A 23,340-nucleotide genomic window follows, 5' to 3' on the forward strand; every position below is an offset into this window, starting at 1 on the left:
TAAAAAAAAAAAAAAAAAAAAAAAAATTTTTTTTTTCTTAAACTAAGAGTCCACACCAAAACTTGGGTTACTTGGTTGCGGAAAGGAATGCAGTGTGAGGATCAAGGTGAACCCTTGAGGCAGGCAAACCTGGCCGGAGCTGGAGGGCAGAGCCTGGATGGACCTCCTGTACTGGGAGCCTGGGGCGCCCGCTAGAGGGGCCTGGCGGTCTGGAGGGAGAGTAGGGGGTCGGGAAGGTCCCGGGTGTACAGCGAGGCAGAAGTTTCGAGAGAGGCAGAGCCCGGCCAGGAGGAACCGGGCCGAGCCCACCCAGACGCGGCCGGGCCGGCGCTGGGCAGGGGCGGGTGGGGCGGCGGCGGCGGGCGGGGGTCGGGCACCGCGCCGCGCCGCTGGCCGTCGGGGCCCCAGACATTCCGCGCTGGCCGCGGGAATGCGGGGACCCGGCTGCGCTCTGCCCCTGGCGGGTTCTCGGGGCGGGGCCCACGCCTGAGGGGCGGGGCCCACGCCTGAGGGGCGGGGCCCACGGCCGCGGGACCTTTAAATTGGCCTCCCGGGCGCCGGGAACCAGCCCACGACTGACCCAGCCGCAAACGAGCGACCACCAGCCGACCGACCCCGACAGCAGGACCAAGCCCGCGATGCCGCGCTACCTCCCGGCACTGCTCCTGCTGCTCTGGCCGCTGCTGCTGCTGCTGCCGGCCGCCGCCGACCCCAGCCCCCTGGCCCGCCCGGGCTTCCGGAGGTTGGGGACCCGCGGGCCAGGGGGCAGCCCCGGACGCCGTCCGGCTGCGGCCGCCCCCACCCACGCGCCCTATTCTGGGGCCGGCCAGCCTGGCAGGGCCCGCGGAGCAGGTACACGGCCTGGCGGGGCTGCGGCGGGGGTTGAGTGGGATGGGGGTGGGAATGGCGGGAGAGGGACCCAAGGCTTAGAGGATGCGAGGGGGCTCCAGGGAGGGAGACCGGCAGGAGGGAGGAAGATCCTGGGCCAGGGCCAGGCGAGATGGATTGGTGGGCAGGGGGACCAGGCATCGAATGAAGAGGAAAAGCTTCCGTCATCCGCCAAATGATTCCTCCATCCTCATCCAGCCAGACCGTGATGCAGGAGAAAGATCCCCTCCATGAATCCTCTGGGAAACTGAGGTCCAGAGAAGGGAAGGGAGATGCCCAAGGTCACTCGTAGCCGGGGCTAGACTTGGGGTGTCCAGAAGCTCAAACTTCAGCAGATGCCCCCTGCGATTTGGGCCGGGAGGACCGGGCAGCTGCGGGAAGACTGGGCACCCCCCAGTTCTCTGTCCCAGACCCACCTCTGGTTCAGCCCAATAAGCCTTTCCCTAGATTCCCTTTTTTAGTTCTCCTGTTGACTGGGTCCAGAGACCAACCCCTGCTCTCTTAGATCCTTAAACACCCTACACTTAGGGTCTTTGGTGAAAAACTGAGGCTTGTCAAGGTGAGGGGACCCAGCAAATCGGCGTCAGAGCCCAAAATAAAACTCTGGACTCAGATATCCCAGACATAGGTCTTTCCACTTCTCCAAGCTACCAAGCTCTTAATATGGTCCCCATAAGGCTTTATCTTCGTTACCAAAAAGTCCAGCTTCAGGCTTGTTAAAGAGAGGCTGCACCAAACAGTGTCTGGAAGTCCAGTCTCCTCTGGCCAGTGATGCTTCATGCTCAGGTTGGTTTGTGTCTTCTACCCCTCCTGCACCTCTCTGGATAATGTTGAGGAAAAACACAAAGGATTTGGCTCCAGTGGGCTGGATTTGGAATGGCAAGAGCGTTGTCATTGAGACAAGGAGTGCTGGGGTTCAGCATGGTTAAATCCAGCTGGCAGCCAGTTAGTCGCTCCAGGACAGGAATGGGGTTGGGGGGCCAAGCCTTTCTCCCAGAAGTTAATCTTCCCTCTGGTCCTGATCAACCTCACTTGGGCACAGGACTGGGAGAGGGAGGAAGGATTCTGCACAGGGCGTTCATGTTATCCTCAAGCAGCACTGGTCCTTTATTGCCCGGAATCCAAACCTACATGGAATGATAATTCTTTAATAAATGCCACATTCCATCCTTTTCCAAAGTCCCTCCTTTTTGTTTGTGGAAATTTCTCAGCTTTGTTATTATGGGCTTTTATTTCTAGCAGAACTATCAGGAACTGACAATTGTTATTTAAGATTAAGGAAACATTTTAGGAAATTCAGATTCTCATTTTCTTGGTTTCTGGGACCCCGAAGTGCTGTTGTCTAGTAAAGGGGAGTGAGATTCAAAAACAATGATAAGGGGTCTGAATCAGGAAGTAAGCCGATGCTCACAGAATGAGCTGCCAACTGAGTCAAGCTCCCTATATTTTCTATGCCTGCTATAAAAAATTATCATGAATTTAATGGCTTAAAACAACATGTATTTATCATCGAAGAGTTCTGTCGATCAGGAATCTGACACGTCTCACTGGACTAAAATTATGGTGTCCGCAGGATTGCATTCCTTTTGAAAGATCTTAGGGGAGAATCCGTTTCTTTGCCTTTTTCAGCTTGTAGAGGGGGCCCTCATTTTTGGCTATGGCCTTTTCCCTCCATTTTCAAAGCCACCGAAGGCAGGGTGACCCCGTCTCACATGTCATCTCTCAGATCGCCTCTTCTGTCTCCCTCTTCCACTTTTGGGGTCCTTTGTAATGACACTGGACCCACCAGAACAATCCAGGATAACCTCCCGATCTCAAATCTTTAACTTAATGTCTCCTTTACTATAGAAATTAACACTCAGGTTTTGGGGATTAGCGCATGGACATCTTCCGGGAGAAGCATTATTCTGTCCCCCACACCCCTGTAATCTTCCATGGGTGATTCGATGTGAAAAATCAAGTGGAAAAGGAAGGACTCCTGCACATTTACTTATAAGAGCATAAACCCGACATTAGTTAGGGACCCCATTGTCAGAGACGGAGTTCATATAGTAGTTTTCCTTTTATTCCAATTATGGAAAAATATCCACAGCCATCTCCAGGAAGAATTTTCTTCTTCTTTGCTCTTGATGAATGGTAATCATCGATGAAATGAAATTCTGGAGTGGTTTAAAAAAAAAAAAAAAGGATTAATTCCTTTTTACTTAGCTAAATACATGACCTATAGCATATCTAAGGCCAGTGGCTCAAAGCCACCAAACAGTGTGTTAGTAGGTACATGAGATAATGTTGATTTTTGTGGTGGAAAATGTTGCCTCAGAGAGAGGCACCCATGCAGTGAAAGGTACTTTTGGGGAGGTTTCTTGTGGCACAGTGGGTTAAGGTTTTGGTGTTGTAACTGCATTGGCTTGGATCCCTGCTGTGGTCTGGGTTCCGTCCCGGGCCCAGGAACTTCTATGTGCCATGGGTGCAGCCAAAAAAAAGGCCTTTTAGGCTGGGAGTCAGGAAACCTGGAGTGCAATCAATGTCCTAGCTCTTACACCTCCTTGAGACTCAGGTTTCTCACCTGAAAAATGAGTATAAAAACAACCTCCGCATTTTTTAACTTCACAGAGTTGAATCCCATGATCCCTAAAGTGCTATTGAAAGTAAGATATTATTTATTTTCTTAATACTTCTAAGAATCAGGATAAAGCCAAGGAAACACTTTCAGGGGTTTTTTTTGGTTTTTTGTTTGTTTGTTTGTTTTTTGTCTTTTTGCCATTTCTTGGGCCGAATCCCATGGCATATGGAGGTTCCCAGGCTAGGGGTCTAATCGGAGCTGTGGCCACCAGCCTATGCCAGAGCCACAGCAACGCAAGATCCGAGCCACGTCTGCAACCTACACCACAGCTCACGGCAACGCCGGATCCTTAACCCACTGAGCAAGGGCAGGGACCGAACCCAAAACCTCATGGTTCCTAGTCCGATCCGTTAACCACTGCGCCACGACAGGACCTCCAACACTTTCAGTTTTTAAAAGAAAACTCCAGAGGAGCATAATTCCTGTTCCAGACAGGGCTTTTTCTGTCATCAACTGCTTAACCTAGGAATCTCTTTTAAATAAATAAATACCTACACCTTTTCTCCCTGCGCACTGAGAAAATTGCCTTCTTAGAGTTGCATTAATTTCTATCCCTCTATTCGGAAAGAACCCTGACTGGCAGTTCATGCCCAAGGATCTCATTTCCATTTAGGGCCTGGTGTGTGTGTGTGTGTGTGTGTGTGTGTGTGTGTGTGTGTGTTGAGAGAAAAGGGAAATGGCTTCCCTCTTATCCAGTTCTGACTTTTGGATTTGATCTGGGTGGCTAGGAGAGGGAGGAGTGCAGAACGAGATTAGGGGGGAAAAGGATAAGAAGGAAGAGATGAAGACAAAATATGTATTGTGTTGCCCCAGTGGGCCAGTTACTCTTATACGAAAAGAGTTAAGTTCTTTGAGGGCAGGGAATCTGGCTTATTTGCTTTTGTAGCTCCAGGGCTTAATACATGGTAGATGCTCAAAAAAACATTTGGTAAATGAAAAAAATGAAAGAAAAGTGACCAAGAGAATTTGCTGGGGGCAGTAGGATAGATGCCAGGTCAAAATCTCTGTTTTGTAAAATAAGACATGCTCACAAAGATGGAAATGCAATCAGCATGATTCAGTTGTCATTCTTTCTACACAAACTATACAGCTCAGGGCTAGTTGCACCTCACAGTTCACCACCACAAGTGAATGCGCAGACGGAGGGGGAATTTAGGGCTGCTCAGGAGCAGTTTTCCCCACCTTGGAAGTGGAGTAAAAGAAAGCCACCAGGAGCTCACCAGTGGCCATGCCTCAAACTCAGCCATGTCCCAAGGGGTCTTTGAGGCCTGGGCTGGGGAGGTGGCAGTCAGGCTGCCCTGAGGTCACCTTTCATAAGTTCAGGGACACGGTGCCATTGCCTCAGATGGCAGAAGTGCCCAGGAGAGGTCAGGGATCCACTCATCCCAGGAAGTCAAGAGGAATCTTTCAGCAAAGCTTTAAACAGGAGGAGGAGGTTCTAAGTGAAATTTCAGGACTCAGCCAGCCTGCAGGGGAGGCATTTGGGGACCGTCACACCTCTTTGTGAATTCTCACCAGGGAATTCTGAAGCCCTCAGTGCCTTCAGCATCCAAAAGGAGTCTGGACTTGAGGAGGACAGCTCACTGAAGGGTATTCGGGGGCCGGGAATGCTGCCTTGCCTCCTCTCCAGTCCCAGAGCTCTTGGGGTCGAGAAACTGCCGGGCTTCTGACGGTCGTGTGACCATCGCTTAGTCATGTCTGTCCCCTACACCTTTCTTTGCAGGCATTTGCAAGAGCAGGCCCTTAGACTTAGTGTTTATCATCGACAGTTCCCGAAGTGTGCGGCCCCTGGAGTTCACCAAAGTGAAAACCTTTGTCTCGCGGATAATCGACAACCTGGACATCGGGGCGGAGGACACTCGGGTGGCAGTGGTGAACTACGCCAGCACCGTGAAGATCGAGTTCCATCTCCAGACCCACTCGGATAAGCAGGCCCTGAAACGGGCGGTGGCGCGGATCGCACCCTTGTCCACAGGCACCATGTCCGGTCTGGCCATCCAGACAGCGATGGACAAAGCCTTCACCGTGGAGGCAGGGGCCCGGGGGCCCAACTCCAACATCCCTAAGGTGGCCATCATCGTGACAGACGGGCGGCCCCAGGACCAGGTGAACGAGGTGGCGGCTCGGGCCCGGGCGTCGGGGATCGAGCTCTACGCCGTGGGCGTGGACCGGGCGGACATGGAGTCCCTCCGGCTGATGGCCAGCGAGCCCCTGGACGAGCACGTCTTCTACGTGGAGACCTATGGGGTCATTGAGAAGCTTTCGTCTAGATTCCAGGAAACCTTTTGTGGTAAGTCTGCCCTTCCAACTGGGAAGGAGGTTAGAGTCGGATATTGTGTATCCAAAGAAAAAATGAGATTTCTTCTTCTTCTTCTTCTTCTTCCTTCTTCTTCCTTCTTCTTCCTTCTTCTTCTTTCTTCTTCTTTCTTCTTCTTCTCCTCTTCTCCTCCTCCTCCCTCTCCTCCTCCTCCCTCTCCTTCATCCTTCCTCCTCCTCCTCCTCCTTCTCCTCCTCCCCCTCCTCCATTTTTTTTTTTGGTGGAAATTTTATGGAAAAACTTAAACATATGCAATTCTTCTCATTTTTTTTTTTTTTTAAAACCAGCTTAAGCACACTTTGTTGACTTAGGAATATAGAGTGGCCTTATACATAACTTGCTTTGCTCATAAAATCTCCATGTTTGCATTAGAAATGTGAAGTTCTGGAAATATCCAGGGTAAATGATCCTGCTGTTCCCTGATGGGGTCAGAAAAAAAAATGAAAATAAAAAACTCAAGATGCCTCTCTTCTCCCCTCTCCTACCACATTTTTTCCAGATATTTTCTTTAGTTTTACCATCTCTAGATTTAACAGAACTCTGCTTGTTTGTGAGCAGGAGACAGGAACTGCATCTGTCCAGGGAACGATCTGCTGGCTTATACTCCAGCGTGACTGTCGGTGGGAGTGTATGTTTAGTGAACACTCCAGCTTTCAGGTTCAGCCCGTTCTCTGATGATTCCTTGTGGAGGGACTGGGTTAGGCACCAGGGAAATGAGGATTTCAGCTCACGGGTGAGATGGCAAGAAGTAAGGTATTTTTTGTTTTATTTTTATTCTAATTTTTTTACTACTCTGTCCTTCTTTGCCTGTCTTTCTCTAGGATGGATTTAAAATATGAACACACTGACTTAATTAGAATTTTTAGCATGAGGCCGCCAAATCCATGAATATGAATCCATTCAAGGCTGGGCTTTATTTGTAATCACTGATCAGAATTATGAAGTTGTCAGGCTTAAACTTTTTAATTTTTATTTAAAATTTACTTTTGTTTTTCTTTGAACAATTTCTCTCTTTGTTTCTTTCTCTCCATATTCACGCTTTGTTTATTTGTTTTATCATTTGGAGATGATCTTTCAAAGCCCTCTATGGAATTATCCAAGCAGGTGTGGACAAATTTCTAGTTCAGATGAATTTTAAAATGTAGATATCTTTTGCTACTTAATTGATTCCACATTTATTTTTTTCACTAAACATGCACTCTGACCGACAGTCACACTGGAATACAAGCCATGCATTTCTTGATCACCAATGATGTAAAGATAAAGGTAGTCCTTCCCTATCACCAAGCAACAGTCTAGGGGTGGGGATGAGACAAGTGAACCAAGAATGACAATTACACATTACAAGACGGCTTTATATATAAATGAAGGTGAAACTGAGCAGTCAACCATTGTCAGGAAATGGGAGATGAAGGCTCCGTTGGGAGCTAAGTTTGGCTTCCTCTCAGCCAGACCTGGCCTGGAGCCCCTTGTCTCTTCTGCCCCAGGACACTGGGCCTTCACAAGCTGTCATTGGCTTTGGTGGCATCTCCTTGGCATCCAGTGGTTTCCTGAAAGAAAACGGCTTTCTTTCTCCCAGGAAACCCTCCCTCCCCTTGCTTGTGGGTGAGAGCTTTTCCATAAAGATGCTGGTCTGTGGCCAGGTTGGGTCTCAAAGCTAGCACCTGGGGTTAGGCTTGAAGGACATAAAGTCACAAGTGGTGAGTGGCCATCTTTTCATTCTGGTACAAAAGACCTGTTGTTCTGGGGGGAAAATGTCCTCTCTATGGAAAAGAGACTGAGGGGCAGCTTGTTGTAGTCAATAGACTGGAAAGATTATTCCATGAAAAGGCCCTTCTTGGGAAAATATTAGCCTTGTCTGGTTGCCAAAATAGTGGAGGCTGGGTAACCTGCCACAGGGGTGCCAGCCTCCTCCAACAGGTCTCCTTGGTTTCTTAGAAATGACTAAATCCATTGATTTTTCTTTCAAAACATGTCACTAGGAAAAAAAAACCAAAAACCCAAGGACATATATAAATGGCTCCAGGCTCCAGCAGAAGGATGGAGATGCTGTTTAGCTCATGGAATCTTATTTGTTGTGTCTGTCCTTTTCTTTTTACCAGTTTGTGTGTAGCACATGCGTTTATTCTTCTTGCGGATATGAGAGCCCCTGAGGTTGCACGTGTATACATTTGGGCCCAGGAACCCAGGACTCATATTCAGAGGGCAGTTACCCACATTGCCTGGCACTGTTTGCATGTTCAAACATACTTTGCTGCCCAGGAGTGAGTGGGTTCCAGCCTAGAGGAACGCCTGGGTGTGAATTCTGTTTAGACACAAACTGTAGAACTCTCGGCAACTGGGTTCTGGTTGCAGGGGAACAACTGGCTCATAGAACTTCAGGAGGGACGTTATCATTCTCCCTGTGTCTTGTGGTTGGGAAGCAAGTCTTTTTTCTGGCCAGGTGGATGCATTGAGTAAAATGTCAAATTTCCTAAGGCACGTGTTTGGCTTCGGCTCTAAATTCAAAATTCCTTTTCCCCTTTGAGAAAAGTCAACCACACAATCTAAAATTTTATTTTATTTCGTTAATCTTAATTTTTTTTTTTTCTGCCTGCGCCCCCAGCATGTGTAAGTCCCTGGGCCAGGGATACAACCTGTACCACAGCAGCCACCTGAGCTACAGCAGTCACAATGCTGGGTCCTTAACTTGCTGAGCCACTAGGGAACTCCAAGATCTGGGATTTTTAAATTGGTAACATTACTAGTTACTAATTTAAACATTAATAAGAGTGGCATTTATAATAAGCCAGCGGCAGAAAACAGATAGCCAATTTTTATAGTGAGCTAAAGATAGAATCGGAGAGGAACCCAGAGGGTGATGTGTGGGGTTTTTTTGTTTGTTGTCTTTGGACAGGGGAGGAAGTCGCTGAAATGCCTCTTGAGTGTTGATGCTGACTGTTGTCAATTTCCTTTGCACAGCTTTGGACCCATGCCTGCTGGGCACACACCAGTGCCAGCATGTGTGTATCAGTGACGGGGAAGGCAAGCATCACTGTGAGTGCAGCCAAGGGTATTCCTTGAATGCTGACAAGAAGACATGTTCAGGTGAGGCCTCCTTGGGGCTGGTGGCTGCCTGGACCTTATTTGGGGGCTCTTTCTCTGAGCTGTGGTCTGGCCTTATGCTTTCTCCTAACTGCCTTTGGCTGGTTTACTCTTATCAATGACTTTCCTTGAAAAGGAATGTGAGGAGAAAAGTGAGATACTACCTAAAACAGCCTATTACAATAATTACTACTTATTACTAGTTTTAGAGAGAAGGGTTGGGAGGGAAAAGGGGCTAGTGAGGAACAGACCAGAACTCTCCGTCCCTTTTGAGGACTGGAATGTCTTCCTGGATTTTATTTAACTAGATAGAAGCTACTCTTGCTTCCCTGTGACTGTAGATGCTCATGGCATTTAGAAGTGGAAGAAAAGTTAGGGAGATTCTCAGGGGCTGCTACATGAATATTCACATGCCATCAATGAAGGATGGGGACTAGGTCCATTTTGTTAAATCCTAGAAAAACGCTTTTGAGAGGAAGAAAAGTTAGAGATCATTTAATTCAAGCTGCTCATTTTATAGATAATGAATTTGAGACCCCAAAACAGGTGAAGACTTACTCATGTCATGGGGTCTGTTGGTGAAAAAGCCAAGACAAGGAAGTCACTCCCAATCTCCAGTCCAGTAGGCTTCCTTTTGTGCCAAGCTGCCCCATTTCATTAGCATCGCGCGCACACGCGTATGTGTGTGTGTGTGTGTGTGTGTGTGTGTGTGTGTGTGTGTGTTGTGCAGCCCATACTTATTCATTTACCATGTTGTTCATGTGTTGACTTTGTCGTGATCATCTTTTGATAGCTATTGATAAGTGTGCTCTTAACACTCATGGTTGTGAACACATCTGTGTGAACGACAGAACTGGCTCTTATCATTGTGAGTGCTACGAAGGTTATACCTTAAATGAAGACAGGAAGACGTGTTCGGGTAAGTGGGGGTGGGGGCTTTGCGACTGCCTCCCTGTCTCCCTAGCCATTGTTGGGGGGTGGGGGGTGTCACATCAACGGGAAACTTGGTCTCTTTTCCTCTCTTGCTATCTTGGGCTTTTCCCATTTTTTATTAGAAAACTTAGAAAGGGGAGTTCCTGTTGTGGCTCAGTGGGTGAAGAACCCAACTGGTATCCATGAAGATTCGGCTTCGATCCCTGGTCTCCCTCAGTCGGTTAAGGATCAGGCGTTGCAGGGAGCCGTGGTAGGTCTCAGAGGTGGCTGGGATCCCACGTGGCTATGGCATAGGCTGGCAGCTTCAGCTCCACTTTGACCCCAGCCCTGGAACTTCTGTATGCCACAGGTGTGACTCTAAAAGGAAAGAAAAAACCAAGGAAGAAAGAAAGAAAGGGGTGGAGAGAAAGAAAAAGAAGGAAATGTTAAAAAGGGTAGCCTGTGTGTATCATGACCCACAGGTGGGAGTGTGTTGCTCATTTCGTTCTCTGCACCCAGCCCCAACCATCCTTTCCAGATGCTAAAGACAATGTAGTAAGTTAAAATCAAATAACATCCCATGAAATACTTACTACTTGCAAAGGGAAAAGCAGTAGCTTCAGAGTGGAGAAATCTGGCTGACACCGCTTCAGCCAAGTCCTCCAAATTCGCATCATCGGCAATGAGGCACAGTGATGTCTTGCAGCTCCTGACGTGATGTTCCGGGGGCCCGACAGCCGCTCTGCGGTGTTCTTGCTGAAAACTCAGAACCAGGAGGGATCCCGAGACAGACCCAGATTGAGAGACATTCTACCAAATAATTTTTCAGTAATTTTCAAAAGTGTCACCGTCACAAAAGGCAAAGAAAGACTGAGGAAATGTCCCAGATAGGAGGAAACTAAGGAGATATGACAACTTAACACACTCTGTGATCCTGGATTGGATCCAGGACCAGAAAAAGGACATTAGTGGTGGAACCATTGGCAAAATTTGAATAAGGTCTGTAGGTTAGTTAATGGCATCGTTCAGTGTTCATTTCCTGGTTTTGGTAGTTATACCATGCTTATATCTGATGTTAACATTTGAGGAAATGGGGTGAATTGTAGGTTTTTTCCTACTACTTTTTTCAACTTTTTCATAAGCCCAAAGTGATTTCAAAATGGAAAGTTCAAAGATAAAAAAATCATTAGAAAAATATTATGTCAGTACAGAGAAAAATGCATGAGTGGCAATTTGGGTCTTGAGCTCTGATGCTTCTCTGAGTCAGTTGGTCTGCTTTGGACTCCGCTTCCTCATTTATTACAGGAGAGGACTGAGCTGCACTTTCTTCAAACTCTAAGTCGATGTCTTTCTGAATCTAGTATAATTAGCTCCACCACTGCTGGAATCCCTCTGATGCAGCATAAATACAACAATCCTAAAGGGAAAGCTTTAGAAAGGATTTATGAGATACTTAGATTATAAAAACTCAGTATGGGAGTTCCCCTGTGGCTCAGTGGGTTAAGAACCTGACTAGTATCCGTGAAGATTCGGGTTCGATCCCTGGCCTCGCTCAGTTGGTTACGAATCTGGCGTTGCTGCAAGCGGTGGCATAGGTCACAGATGCAGCTCAGATTCAGTGTTGTTGTGGCTGTGGTGTAGGCCAGCAGCTGCAGCTCTGATTTGACTTCTGGCCTGTGAGTTTCCATAGGCTGCAGGTGCAGCCATAAAAAGAAAGAAACAAAAACAATTTAGTACAGATGATTCTGAAAGGGTGTAGGGGAAAACAGAATATTGTGTGTGTAGGATTTTGTTTTGCTCAGCTGAATACTAGTTAGAACAAATATTACTGATGGCTTTGAGTGGTTTCTTTCTTTCTTTCTTTTTTTTTTTGTCTTTTTGCTATTTCTTGGGCCGCTCCCACAGCATATGGAGGTTCCCAGGCTAGGGATCTAATCGGAGCTGTAGTCTCCGGCCCACGCCAGAGCTACAGCAACACGGGATCCGAGCCACATCTGCAACCTACACCACAGCTCACGGCAACGCCGGATCGTTAACCCACTGAGCAAGCGCAGGGACCGAACCCGCAACCTCATGGTTCCTAGTCGGATTCGTTAACCACTGCACCACGACGGGAACTCCTGAGTGGTTTCTAATAAGTTCTCCTCGTACACATCTCTAGCTGCAAATAAAATTTCTGAATTGGGCAGTAAGAGACTTTTCTGCATTTAACTTCTTTTCTTCTGGACTTTTGTTTGGCAGCTCGAGATCAGTGTGCTCTTGGTACACACGGCTGTCAGCACATTTGTGTGAATGACGGAGCTGGGTCCCATCATTGTGAGTGCTATGAGGGCTACATTCTGAACGAAGATAAAAAAACGTGTTCAGGTAACGTCCACTCAGTACATTCTTTCACACGTGGCTCTTTCTACCGCAGTCAAACCAACCTGCAATTCATCAAGAGAGACTCTTAAAGGCCATGTGAGGAGTCAGGCTTCAGACACTGCATTACCATGCTTCGAGACCAAGGCACACATTGCTCAGAGGGCAGTGAGCTCATTAGGTTTTGCAAACATGGCTTACTTCAGAAAATTACTGGGAAATGGGTAGGGAATGGGGGATATGAGAAAAGCTCATTAAATGGAGGGTCCTTATCCAGGAAAATTTTATGGCTCTGTAGAGCAAATAGGAAACTTTAGAGGAAGTCAGTTGGACAGTAACTACTTGGTGTGATAGGCTGAACTGATCTTTTTCCAATTAAAACTTGGCCTGGAACTTTTCTGTAGCGTTAATCTTAAAGCCGGATCATTTTAGTAAAGGAGACTTTGTAAATGACTGAATTAGACCCACTCAGATCTTCCAGTAAGTTTGAAGCAAGTCCTTCCTTGACAGTTTCAAGATGATCAATCTTGGGCGAATCTGAGCCTTACGACTTGGCAAAGGAGCCCGTTGCCAGAACTGCTAATCCTCATTAATTTGACTTAAACTCACTGGCAGAACAGAGTGGCATTTATACTGTGAAAACCCTCCTAAGAGAAATTCTGAGCTCTCAAGGTGGTGTTTAGTTTTGACATATTCGGATAATTTTTTTTTCTAGATTTTATGTATACTTTCCTCTCCCTTGGAGAGATTGGAGTATGTGACCTTTTCAAGAGAGATTAACGGGAGTGGCTTGTCACCAATTTTTTTTTTTTTTTTTTAATGAGGTCATTAAAAGAGTACCAAGCACGACTGTGCTAAGCACTGTGGGGATATAAGGAAGCTTCTGCCTCTGAGCTCCATACAGGCTCATGCACGGAGAACCAGCACCTTAAGAAAGCAGGGACGGCAGCTGCTGGGGAGAGGGAGTAACGTAACTAAGGCGGTGGAGGCTGGTCTGGGAGGACTCAGAGGGCTGGGGCTGGAGGTGGGCTTGGTGGGGAGGTTTAGACGGTGGACTGGACGAGGGCAGCCAGGCAAGGGGCGTGGCTCGCGTGGCTTCGTTCTGGGGGTGGGGCTGAGTCTGTGACTGGGGAGGACTCAAGGCTGCACTTCTGTCCCGCCCGTAGAGGTTCCCCAGATTCTTTGCTGATGACTGAAGGGCTCCTTTGCTGTACTTGCACAGAAGTCTGTGTTTCGTTTCCACGTGTAACGTGTGGATATTATTGTCTTTCCTGCCGCATTCCCCGCCAGTTCGTAACAAGTGCGCTCTCGGCTCCCACGGTTGCCAGCACATCTGTGTGAACGACGGGGCCGGGGCTTACCACTGCGAGTGTTATACCGGCTACACCTTGAATGAAGACAAGAAGACGTGTTCAGGTAAAGCCTGTCCCTTTAAGCCTAGTTTATGTGCAAGGACAGTCTTCTAGGAGGAAGCTTTCCCGTGTCCAAGTCTGAGTCTGGCTCCTAGTTGGAATCCACCAGTGCTTCCTCCCCGCTGTCTTCGGAATGAAATGATTCCACTTTCCCAGCAGGCAGTCTTCCCTCCATGGTTCAATTCCATTCTCTCTGGTCTTTTTTTTTTTTCCCCCCTAGTTAAAGTCTCTAAGTCCAGATTTTTTTCATTGACATGACATAAAATATTTAATATATATGACGTAAAGTTTAGCATTTTTACCATTTTTAGTGTAGTCCAGTGTTCTAAGTACATTCACATTGTTGTACAACCATCCAATATTCGGCTCCAGAACTTTCGTCTCATCCCAAACTAAAGCTCTGTACCCCATTAAGCAAAAACTTCCCATTTTGTCCTCCCGAACCCTGGTAACCACTCCATCTTGTCACTGCATTTGCCCCCAGATTCACTCCTTCTGACCAGGACCTGTGGTCCAGCCATGTAAACTATGTGATATTCCAGGAGCACGCCCTGTACTCACCTGAGTCCATCCTTTGCCATGATCTGCTTCCCTTGCTACTTTTGCTTTTCAAAATGCAAGAACCGCACCCTTGTCGATGTTTAGCTTTGTTGAGTGAAAGTTTTTGCCAATTTGTTGGTTGTAAAGAAGTATCTCCCTGTAGTCTCCCCCCACCCCATTTCCTGCTTACTAAAGAGGCTAAGCATCTCTTCTTTTATTTATTTATTTATTTCTGCTTTTTAGGGCAGCACCCATGGCATGTGGAGGTTCCCAGGCTAGGGGTCTAATCAGAGCTTTAGCTGTTGGCCCGTGCCACAGCCACAACAATGCCAGATCCAAGCCGCATCTGCAAGCTACACCACAGCTCATGGCAACGCCAGATGCTTAACCCACTGAGCGAGGCCAGGGATCGAACCCACAACCTCATGACTCCTAGTCGGATTTGTTTCCGCTGAGCCACAATGGTAACTCCTTATATTTATTTAATGATCATTTCAGTTCCTTATCTGAAAATGCAATTTATGCTCTTATTTTTCATTAGATTATTTGTGTTTTTCTTATTGGTTTATAAGAACTCTTCACATTTTCGGCTGTAAATTCTTTGTTATTTTTATGTGTTGCAAATATCTTCTCCTAGATTGTTTATATTTCCACTTCTTCAATGATGTCTCTGCAACAGTATTCCTGATGTTTTAATTCTTATGTGCAGTGGGTTTATCAGTGTTCCTTTTTACTATGCATCAGAACTTACATGCGTTCTATACGTTACTTTGAGTGAATCAAATTTATATAATAATGTTTGTTTGATTTCCAGGCTAGTGCAATTTTTATGCCCTCTACCAGAGTTCCCCTTATCCTTCCGTTGAACTTTGTCCTCCTTCAGCACTGGGCACCTTGTGTTGTGGTAGCTTGTGTGTTCCTTCAATCATTCTTTCATCCAGTCAATACATATAGCACCTGCTATGTTCTAGGCACTAGGTACATATTCTTGAACACAACATGTGTGGTGGTCTTTGGTAGCAGTCTAGGGGGAAGAGACAAGTCTCTAACAAATGTATCAATGATTTAAATAAGAGCAGTGGTGGAAAAGACGAGAATGGCATGGCGGTTGGAGGAACCTATTTCAGGTTGGGAGAGTCTCTCTGAGGAAGTGGCATTTGAGTTCTGAGGTTTGGCGGCAGGTAGCTTGAGACTGGAGTGCTGTGAAGGGGGGAGAGCAGTGCCAGGTCCTGGATGGTGACTTCAGTGGGAAGAGGAAGTGAAAGGCCACCAGTGTGATGGACGCACAGTCAGCCAGGGAGAAGTGCCGTATAAGATAGTTTGGAGTGTTAGGCGGGGCCAAATTGTGCTGATCTTCTGGGGCAAGGGGAATTCTAGATGCGGGGGATAGGAAGAGGGAGGAAGAAGGATGGTTTTCCTATTCCACTTGAGCATCTGGGAGGATGGGGTATCTTTATTGAGGGGAGGAAGACTGAGAGTAAAGCAGATTAAGGGACGAAAACTCAAGAGTTCTGGACTTGGTTTTCATGCTCCTGCAGATTGTAAACCCCAGCCTCCAAGGGTAGGAGATCTTGTCTGTATTCCTGGCACCTATCATAACTCCTGAGAGTTATTCAGCACATATTTCTTCATTTGCAGTAAAGTATGGATCAACTTCTTGGGGAGGGTGAGGATAACAGTGACCCAATCTTAAGTCTTGGGCATCTTCTTCTCCTGGAAGGTGAGGATTCCAGCATGGTTTATCATGGTTTAGGCTCTGGCCTCATTTGTTTAGCCACTCATTTTTTTTTTTAATTCAGCAAGTATTATGGAGCTACTGTTACATATTAGTACTCTATGGGTCCTGAGGAAGGAACTGGAGACTGATTAATGTTTTGTGGTTTGAAGCATTACAAGTCTTGCAGTACTTTTGTTAAATTTATTCCAAAACATTGTATTCTTTTTTAATGCTATTGTGAATGAATCCATCATTCAACTTTCAGTTGTGCAACATCCCAATTTTCCATGGGGTGTTTGTTGTTGTTGTTTGTTTGTTTTTGTTTTGTTTTGTTTTAGCCACACCCATGGCGTGTAGAAGTTCCTGAGCCAGGGATCAAAACTGCACCACAGCAGTGACCCGGTTGTCACTGCAGTGACAATGCCAGGTCCTTGATCTGCTGAGCCATGAAAGAACTCCTCCATGGGGTGTTTTAATGAGACTATTACACTGAGCCTCTACCCTCACAGAGTTTATAATCTATCAGGCAAGATGCACTGGAAAAGTGTCGTAGGTACCAATTTTATACTCTGTACAGGGATGGTTGGGCATGTACTTGGCATTCAGTAGATACTTTCTGGTTTACTAATTAACTGATTGAGACAGGGATTTGAGCTGGTGTCCCTAACAGTTTCAATAGAATATTTGGACAGCTAGGTATAAATGAAAGAATCAGGTGAATTTATGGTCCCTAGCCCTATATCTTATCTTTGTAGAATGTGGGAGAAAACGCAGAGCCCAGAACCATTCCTTGTCTTCAGGCAATACCGCTATTCAGTTGGAAGATTAGTCATCGGTTTCAGACCTGGGAAGTTACTCTTACTTCTGTTAGGCAACTTTAGGGGATATGGTATTGAGTAGGAATAACTGCCTCACCAAATTACAGAAAGACATTGGAATCAAAATTACCATTCTCCCAGACTCTTTGCTTAGATGTCAATACAAACCTGAATCTTTAGTTGCAAAGCATTTGTGGGTAAGAACTAGAATTCTCAGTTCAAACTATTCAGTTGAATTATAGTCTGTACTGGAAATCAGGAATTATCTAGTTTTAATCTTTGACATATTTTGGCCATACAGAGGGCTATTTTCCTTTCTTAATGAGGACACGGTATAACAAGAAGATTATCTCAGCATTTTTGGCTTCCCCTTACACCATCTTCCTAAACCTTTTCTTTAGATCATGAATAATTTCAGACAATCACAAAAGTGTATAGAACAGGTGTTCCCATCTTGGCTCAGTGGTTAATGAACCTCACTAGCATCCATGAGGACTCGGGCTTGATCCTTGACCTCGCTCAGTAGGTTAAGGATCCTGTGTTGCTGTGGCTGTGGTGTAGGCCAGCAGCTACAGCTCCGATTGGACCCCTAGCCTGGGAACCTCCATATGCCACGGGTGTGGCTCCAAAAAGATAAAAATAAAAGTAAACAGAACAATATAACAGCCTTGACAATTGCAAACTTTTTCTCAGCATCTCCCAACTCAGTTTCTTCTGTGACCTTCAAGTTCCACCGTATTTTCTCCTCTTTCTCTGTGCTCTTATATCCTTTTATCTCCCAGAAAATGCATGTAGGTAAGTCTTGAAACATGTAGGTATAGAATCATGGATTTCCTGATTTGCTATGACTTGTGATTAGCTCTAATGTTTCGTGCACTGTCATTGCCATCAGCCATTGAAGAAGCACGAAGACTCATCTCCACAGAAGACGCCTGTGCATGTGAAGCCACACTGGCATTCCAGGATAAGGTCAGCTCCTATCTGCAGAGACTGAACAGCAAACATATCCTTTCTGGAAGTTTGTCTGCTTCTGCCTGAAGCCAGCCTAGGTACTACCATCGAGCTGACATTTTTAGGACATTCTTCATTCAGTTTTACGATAGGGGCCTTCTTCATTAAGTTTTGTTTTTTTTTTTTTTGTCTTTTTTTGCCATTTCTTGGGCCACTCCCACGGCATATGGAGGTTCCCAGGCTAGGGGTCAAATCGGAGCTGTAGCCACCAGCCTACGCCAGAGCCACAGCAACGTGGGATCCGAACCGCGTCTGCAACCTACACCACAGCTCACGGCAACGCCGGATCGTTAACCCACTGAGCAAGGCCAGGGACCGAACCCGCAACCTCATGGTTCCTAGTCGGATTCGTTAACCACTGCGCCACAACGGGAACTCCTCTTCATTAAGTTTTAAGATGAGCAATAGTAATATGCAGCTTTACATTATGAAATTGAGTTCTTTTTAAATGTTTTGACAGACAATTACACTCATTTTTATTTACATGTGAAAGCTGTGTAATTATTTTTTTCTAGTGCTTTTCCATAGCAGTATAGGCTCTGAATTGAGCTCTATTCAACAGATCATGCTATTATGCTGATTCCTTGACCTGACTTTTTTTTTTTTTAATTTTAAAGCTTTTGTTTGCTTGTTTGTTTTTGTCTTTTTAGGGTTGAACCACGGCATATGGAAATTCCCAGGCTAGGGGTTGAATTAGAGCCACGGCCACAGCACCATCAGATCCGAGCCACATCTGTGAGCTACACCACAGCACATGGCAACGCCAGATTCCCAACCCACTGAGTGAGGCCAGGGATCTAAACCGAGTCCTCATGGATACTAGTTGGGTTCGTAACTGCTGAACCACGAGGGAACGCCTTAACATGACTTTCTTATTCAGAATCTGTGCATGTACAAAAGGAGCCCGCTGACTCGTGCAGTGTGGTTGCTCAGATGACACACAGTTGTGCACTTTGCCTCGCTAAGTGGTCAAAAAGCAGATTGCAAAATGTAACATGTACCACCTCGGAAACATTCAAAAGCAGTTCTTTAGCCAAAGGAGTAATTCAGGAAAAGTACTTTTTCTTGGGACAGCTCGAGTTCACCACACTGTCCCTAGGGCTCTTGGAGGAGGGGCATTCAGGCGGATATGGATCCCCCCCGAAGGATGCAGAGACTGTCAAGGCGTGTGGGGGGAGGGGCAGAAAATTTTAAAGGAATCAATTTCCGAATCCTTCACTCTCTTAATCTGATCTGCCTGAAATGCAACTTGGGATCAGCTACCATTCTCTTTTCCCATCTCTCACTTCACTGTCACCATTCTCTTAACTTTATAAGAGAGGCATACTTCTTAGCTTGAATTTTACTAAGGTGAATTTCTTGGAAAAGAAAAATCTCCAGAGAGCCAAATACAGGGATAATTCAACAATTTCTTAAAATCAAGGCTTCATAAACTCATCTCCAATTCATTCCATTAAGATATACCTTTTTTTTTTTTTTTTTTTTTTTTTGACTTTTTAGGGCCGCACCCACGGCATGTGTAGGTTCCCAGGCTGGGGGTTGAATTGGGGCTGTAGCTGCCAGCCTATGCCAGAGCCACAGCAGCGCCAGATCCGAGCTGTGTCTGCGACCTGCACCATAGCTCACGGCAATGTTGGATCCTTGACCTGCTGAGTGAGGCCAGAGATGAACCCGCAACCTTGTGGTTCCTAGTCAGATTAGTTTTCACTGCGCCATCAGGGGAACTCCAAGAGATACTTTCTAATTAAACTTTACCTTTCATTTGTAATGATTTTATGTCAAAATTGATAATTTATTTGCTGTTTGGATCAATTGTGTGCCCACAATAGTTGTAATGATAACCGAGATGATTAAAAAAAAAATTTAGAGCCTCATGGTCAAAGAAAATTAGTGTAAAGGTAATTTCAATATAATTTGCGTATGCACTTGATGATTGTATAAAGTTTACATCAGAGAAATATAATAGAACATATTTCCAAGATTCAAAGTAGAATAAAACTCTGTGGAGAAAGTAGAAAGGAAATGCAGATTCAAGGAAGTATTTTATTTTAGAAGAACAGTAACAGTATCAATTCAGTGTGGTATTAACATTACATGGGATACATCTGAAAGACTGATTTAAATTTTAAAGTCTCAATATTTATTTATTTAGCAGAAATCACATATTTTCTTACTAAAACTTAGGAAAATTTTTATACAATTTAAATAGGCACAAGATATCACTTGTCAAAATTATTTTAGGGGATATATGAGCAAAAAATGTTTGAAGACCACTGCTTTATATTATGCTCTCTAAAGAAGAGTGTCTGGGTTTTAGATTATATTTTTGGTGAGAAAACAATTTCACTCTTTTTGTTCAAAATAGGATTTTAAATACGTATTTTTAATCTTATATTGAAGGTCTGAAAGTTAGGTTTACATTATCTATGTCTAAAAATATATGGTTTTAGCCTTAACAACTAGCCACTAGATGACATTTTGGAGAAGTTGCAAGCAAATGAATATGGACAAATACATCGTTGAACTGCTCCATTTTTTTCACCTGGAAATACGGAGCGCTTGATGTACTTCATACTTTGGCATACTCCAGTGTTCCTGTTACTAACTTGCAATTACAAATGCTTGAATGTTACTGCATAAGTAGTATGAGGATCTTCTGAAGACTCAGTTTTGTTTTTCTAAGGAAATAAATGTCCAGATCCTTCTTAAGAGCAAACTTTAGTGTCTCTAAGGTATGACTGTGAAATAGTTGGTAGGAAATAGAATGAAAATTTCATAATTTCTTTACTAATTGAGCCATTTAATTTTTAAATGTTTATATTAGTAAGATAACCATATTTACAATGGGAACTTTTGATCTTGATAGTATTTATAGTATAAACCAGCCTTGTTAATGAGTGTGTAAATTAAAATATTTACACATAAAAAAGTTCATATAATTAAATCGAGATGAATATAGTTTAGAACTATATCTTTAACACATTTTGGTTTCTGCTCATTTTTACTAGCGTATCGTTGAAGCTGTGATCAGGAGATTACCCATATCTAAATACAGTTAACAGATCAAGTTAACGGTTATATGACATTTTTAATTCATTCTAATGTTAGAAGCATATAACTAAAGACTTTAGTTGTGAATTAAGAGTGTTACAACTTTTTACCAAGAGCAAAAAACCCTCAGTTTATTGTTTTACCTTAGGATCCAATCAGTAAAGTTATATATTTGCAAATATTGCTATGACAACAAAACCTAATGTCTTTTTAAATGTTAATGATAAGCCTAACTTTTTTTCACTTATATATCTGATAAATATAATTTTTTTCAGCTTTAAAGCTTACAGCTTTCAAAAGAAAACAGTTCTTTAAATTGTATACTACTCATTCCTTTTTTGGTTTATGTTGTCTTTGGTGTAATAAAAATGTATCTTTATATTACTGTCATGCCTTTTTTGGTTACTCTTATTATATCAACTTTGTCTATTAACATATTTTCTTTTTTTTGTTTTGTTTTTTATGTTTTTTTGTCTTTTTGCCTTTTCTTGAGCCGCTCCTGTGGCATATGGAGGTTCCCAGGCCAGGGGTCTAAACGGAGCTGTAGCCGCCGGACTATGCCACAGCCACAGCCACAGCCATAGCAACTTGGGATTCGAGTCGCATCTGCGGCCCACACCACAGCTCACAGCAACACTGGATCCTTAACCCACTGAGCAAGGCCAGGGATCGAACCCGCAACCCCATGGTTCCTAGTCGGATTCATTAAGCACTGCGCCACGACGGGAACTCCAACATATTTTCTTAAGCTGAATCAACAATTATTTTGAACAGGAAACAGTTTTTTTGTCAAAGGACAAAATGTTGTGACTCTTCCTATAATTTAATCTCATGCTTTTAAGGTTAAAAATGTTAAGTTCAGGTTAAATAGAAAGGCTTTAATCAAGAATGTTGTGGGAGAGGGAATAAAACAAACTTACTTGAAGGCAGATAAAATAATGATGAGGGTACATTAATATACGCACCTGAAAAGAAAATATAACCTATAGATATAAACCCAGAAAGAGCACAAAATCAAAAATATAAACTGTAAAGAGAAATGAAAAATGAATACATCAAGGCAGTATACAGTATATGAAACATATTTTATTATTTCTCAACATTTTTGAAAACTGACATAGAGCAAGTATTATTTTTCAAACTCATTTGAGAACACAATCAGTTATATGAATACATCACAAAGAAATGGTTCTATAGGAGGAATAAATGAGAGCTTGTGCAAAAACTGGGGAAACTATCTAAAGAGAGATGAATTTTCAAAAGTGTGACCATCGGTAGCTTCAACTAATCACATTTTTTTTTTTTTTTTTTTTTTTGTCTTTTGTCTTTTGTCTTTTGTTGTTATTGTTGTTGCTATTTCTTGGGCCGCTCCTGCTGCATATGGAGGTTCCCAGGCTAGGGGTTGAATGGGAGCTGTAGCCACCGGCCTACGCCAGAGCCACAGCAACACGGGATCCGAGCCTCGTCTGCAACCTACACCACAGCTCACGGCAACACCGGACAACACCGGATCGTTAACCCACTGAGCAAGGGCAGAGACCGAACCCGCAACCTCATGGTTCCTAGTCGGATTCGTTAACCACTGCGCCACGACGGGAACTCCCTAATCACATCTTAACCTTGGCCAGTTGATTGGAATCCCTTGACTTAAATAGTAACTGATTTTTTTTTCTTTCTTGACTCCAGTAATAGGGAGCCCGTGATCAGGGTGCCAACATATCTTAGGAATGTACAGCTGATGCTGAAGAAAAATACACATACATTTTAAAACAAATAAAAAATATATTATCTGAATGGGATGGGGGGGTTAAGTTTGGAAAGAATTTCTCAGCGAGACCTGATTTGTGTTGTTTGACTAGGCACAACTGGCCAAGAGGGTAGGAAATCATAGGATATACTAAATGGCCTTCTAGGCAGTCAGGAATGCTGGGATGAAAGCACATTGGCTTGCTTAAAGTGGGGACACCAAATCTTCATTTTAGGATTGATGGAAGATCTGATTTTATCCGGGGTTTAGATTTGATGGAAAATGCACTAGGACCATTGTCAATTTTTGAGTATGCTGGGTGAGGCAAGAGACCTCGGTCAAAGAATTTGGACCTTATTTGCCTGATCTAGGGAATGGCTCTAGGTGGGAAAATTAGCTACCGCAGCGTAAAGCACATGCTAGATTTACAAATCAACAGTGCTAGCCACAAATAAGGAGAAGAGAAAACCAGAAAGAAAGAGAAAATAGGTGAGACTACATAATTTCATGGGCGTTTCTGCCCTATGTTGAAAATTGTGGCGGTAACTCTCCAAGCATTCAGAAAGGACAAAGAGAATTGAAGAAAGAACTAAGGTAGAAAAAAGAAGACTATAAAATAGGCGACAGCAAGCAAGAAAATCCTAAACACCTCAATTAAAGATGGAAGGCTATGCCCCCAAAGAAATGACATGCTCACATACATTCTTTTTATCACGCATGTTTTTTATCGGGATCCTTGGGCTGCAGTAACACCTTAAGCAAACCACTAAAAAGTTCTAAAACAAAGAGAATTAACAAACTCTCCAACACCCAAGTTATTCCGGGGAGCTAATCCCCAAAGGAAGGTTTGCAAGCTTCG

At 44.4% G+C, this 23,340-nt stretch overlaps 1 protein-coding gene across 1 annotated transcript; it reads left to right on the top strand.

Moving 5' to 3' along the window:
• MATN3 (matrilin 3) lies at positions 576 to 21,113 on the top strand. Its single transcript, XM_013996328.2, has 8 exons — positions 576 to 852; positions 5,235 to 5,801; positions 8,790 to 8,915; positions 9,706 to 9,831; positions 12,066 to 12,191; positions 13,476 to 13,601; positions 17,565 to 17,675; positions 20,151 to 21,113. Exons 1-8 carry the CDS (start codon positions 639 to 641, stop codon positions 20,204 to 20,206), a joined length of 1,452 nt encoding a protein of 483 aa, XP_013851782.2. The 5' UTR covers positions 576 to 638; the 3' UTR covers positions 20,207 to 21,113.

This window comes from Sus scrofa, chromosome 3, assembly GCF_000003025.6.
Source record: "Sus scrofa isolate TJ Tabasco breed Duroc chromosome 3, Sscrofa11.1, whole genome shotgun sequence".
NCBI classification, from domain to species: domain Eukaryota; kingdom Metazoa; phylum Chordata; class Mammalia; order Artiodactyla; family Suidae; genus Sus; species Sus scrofa.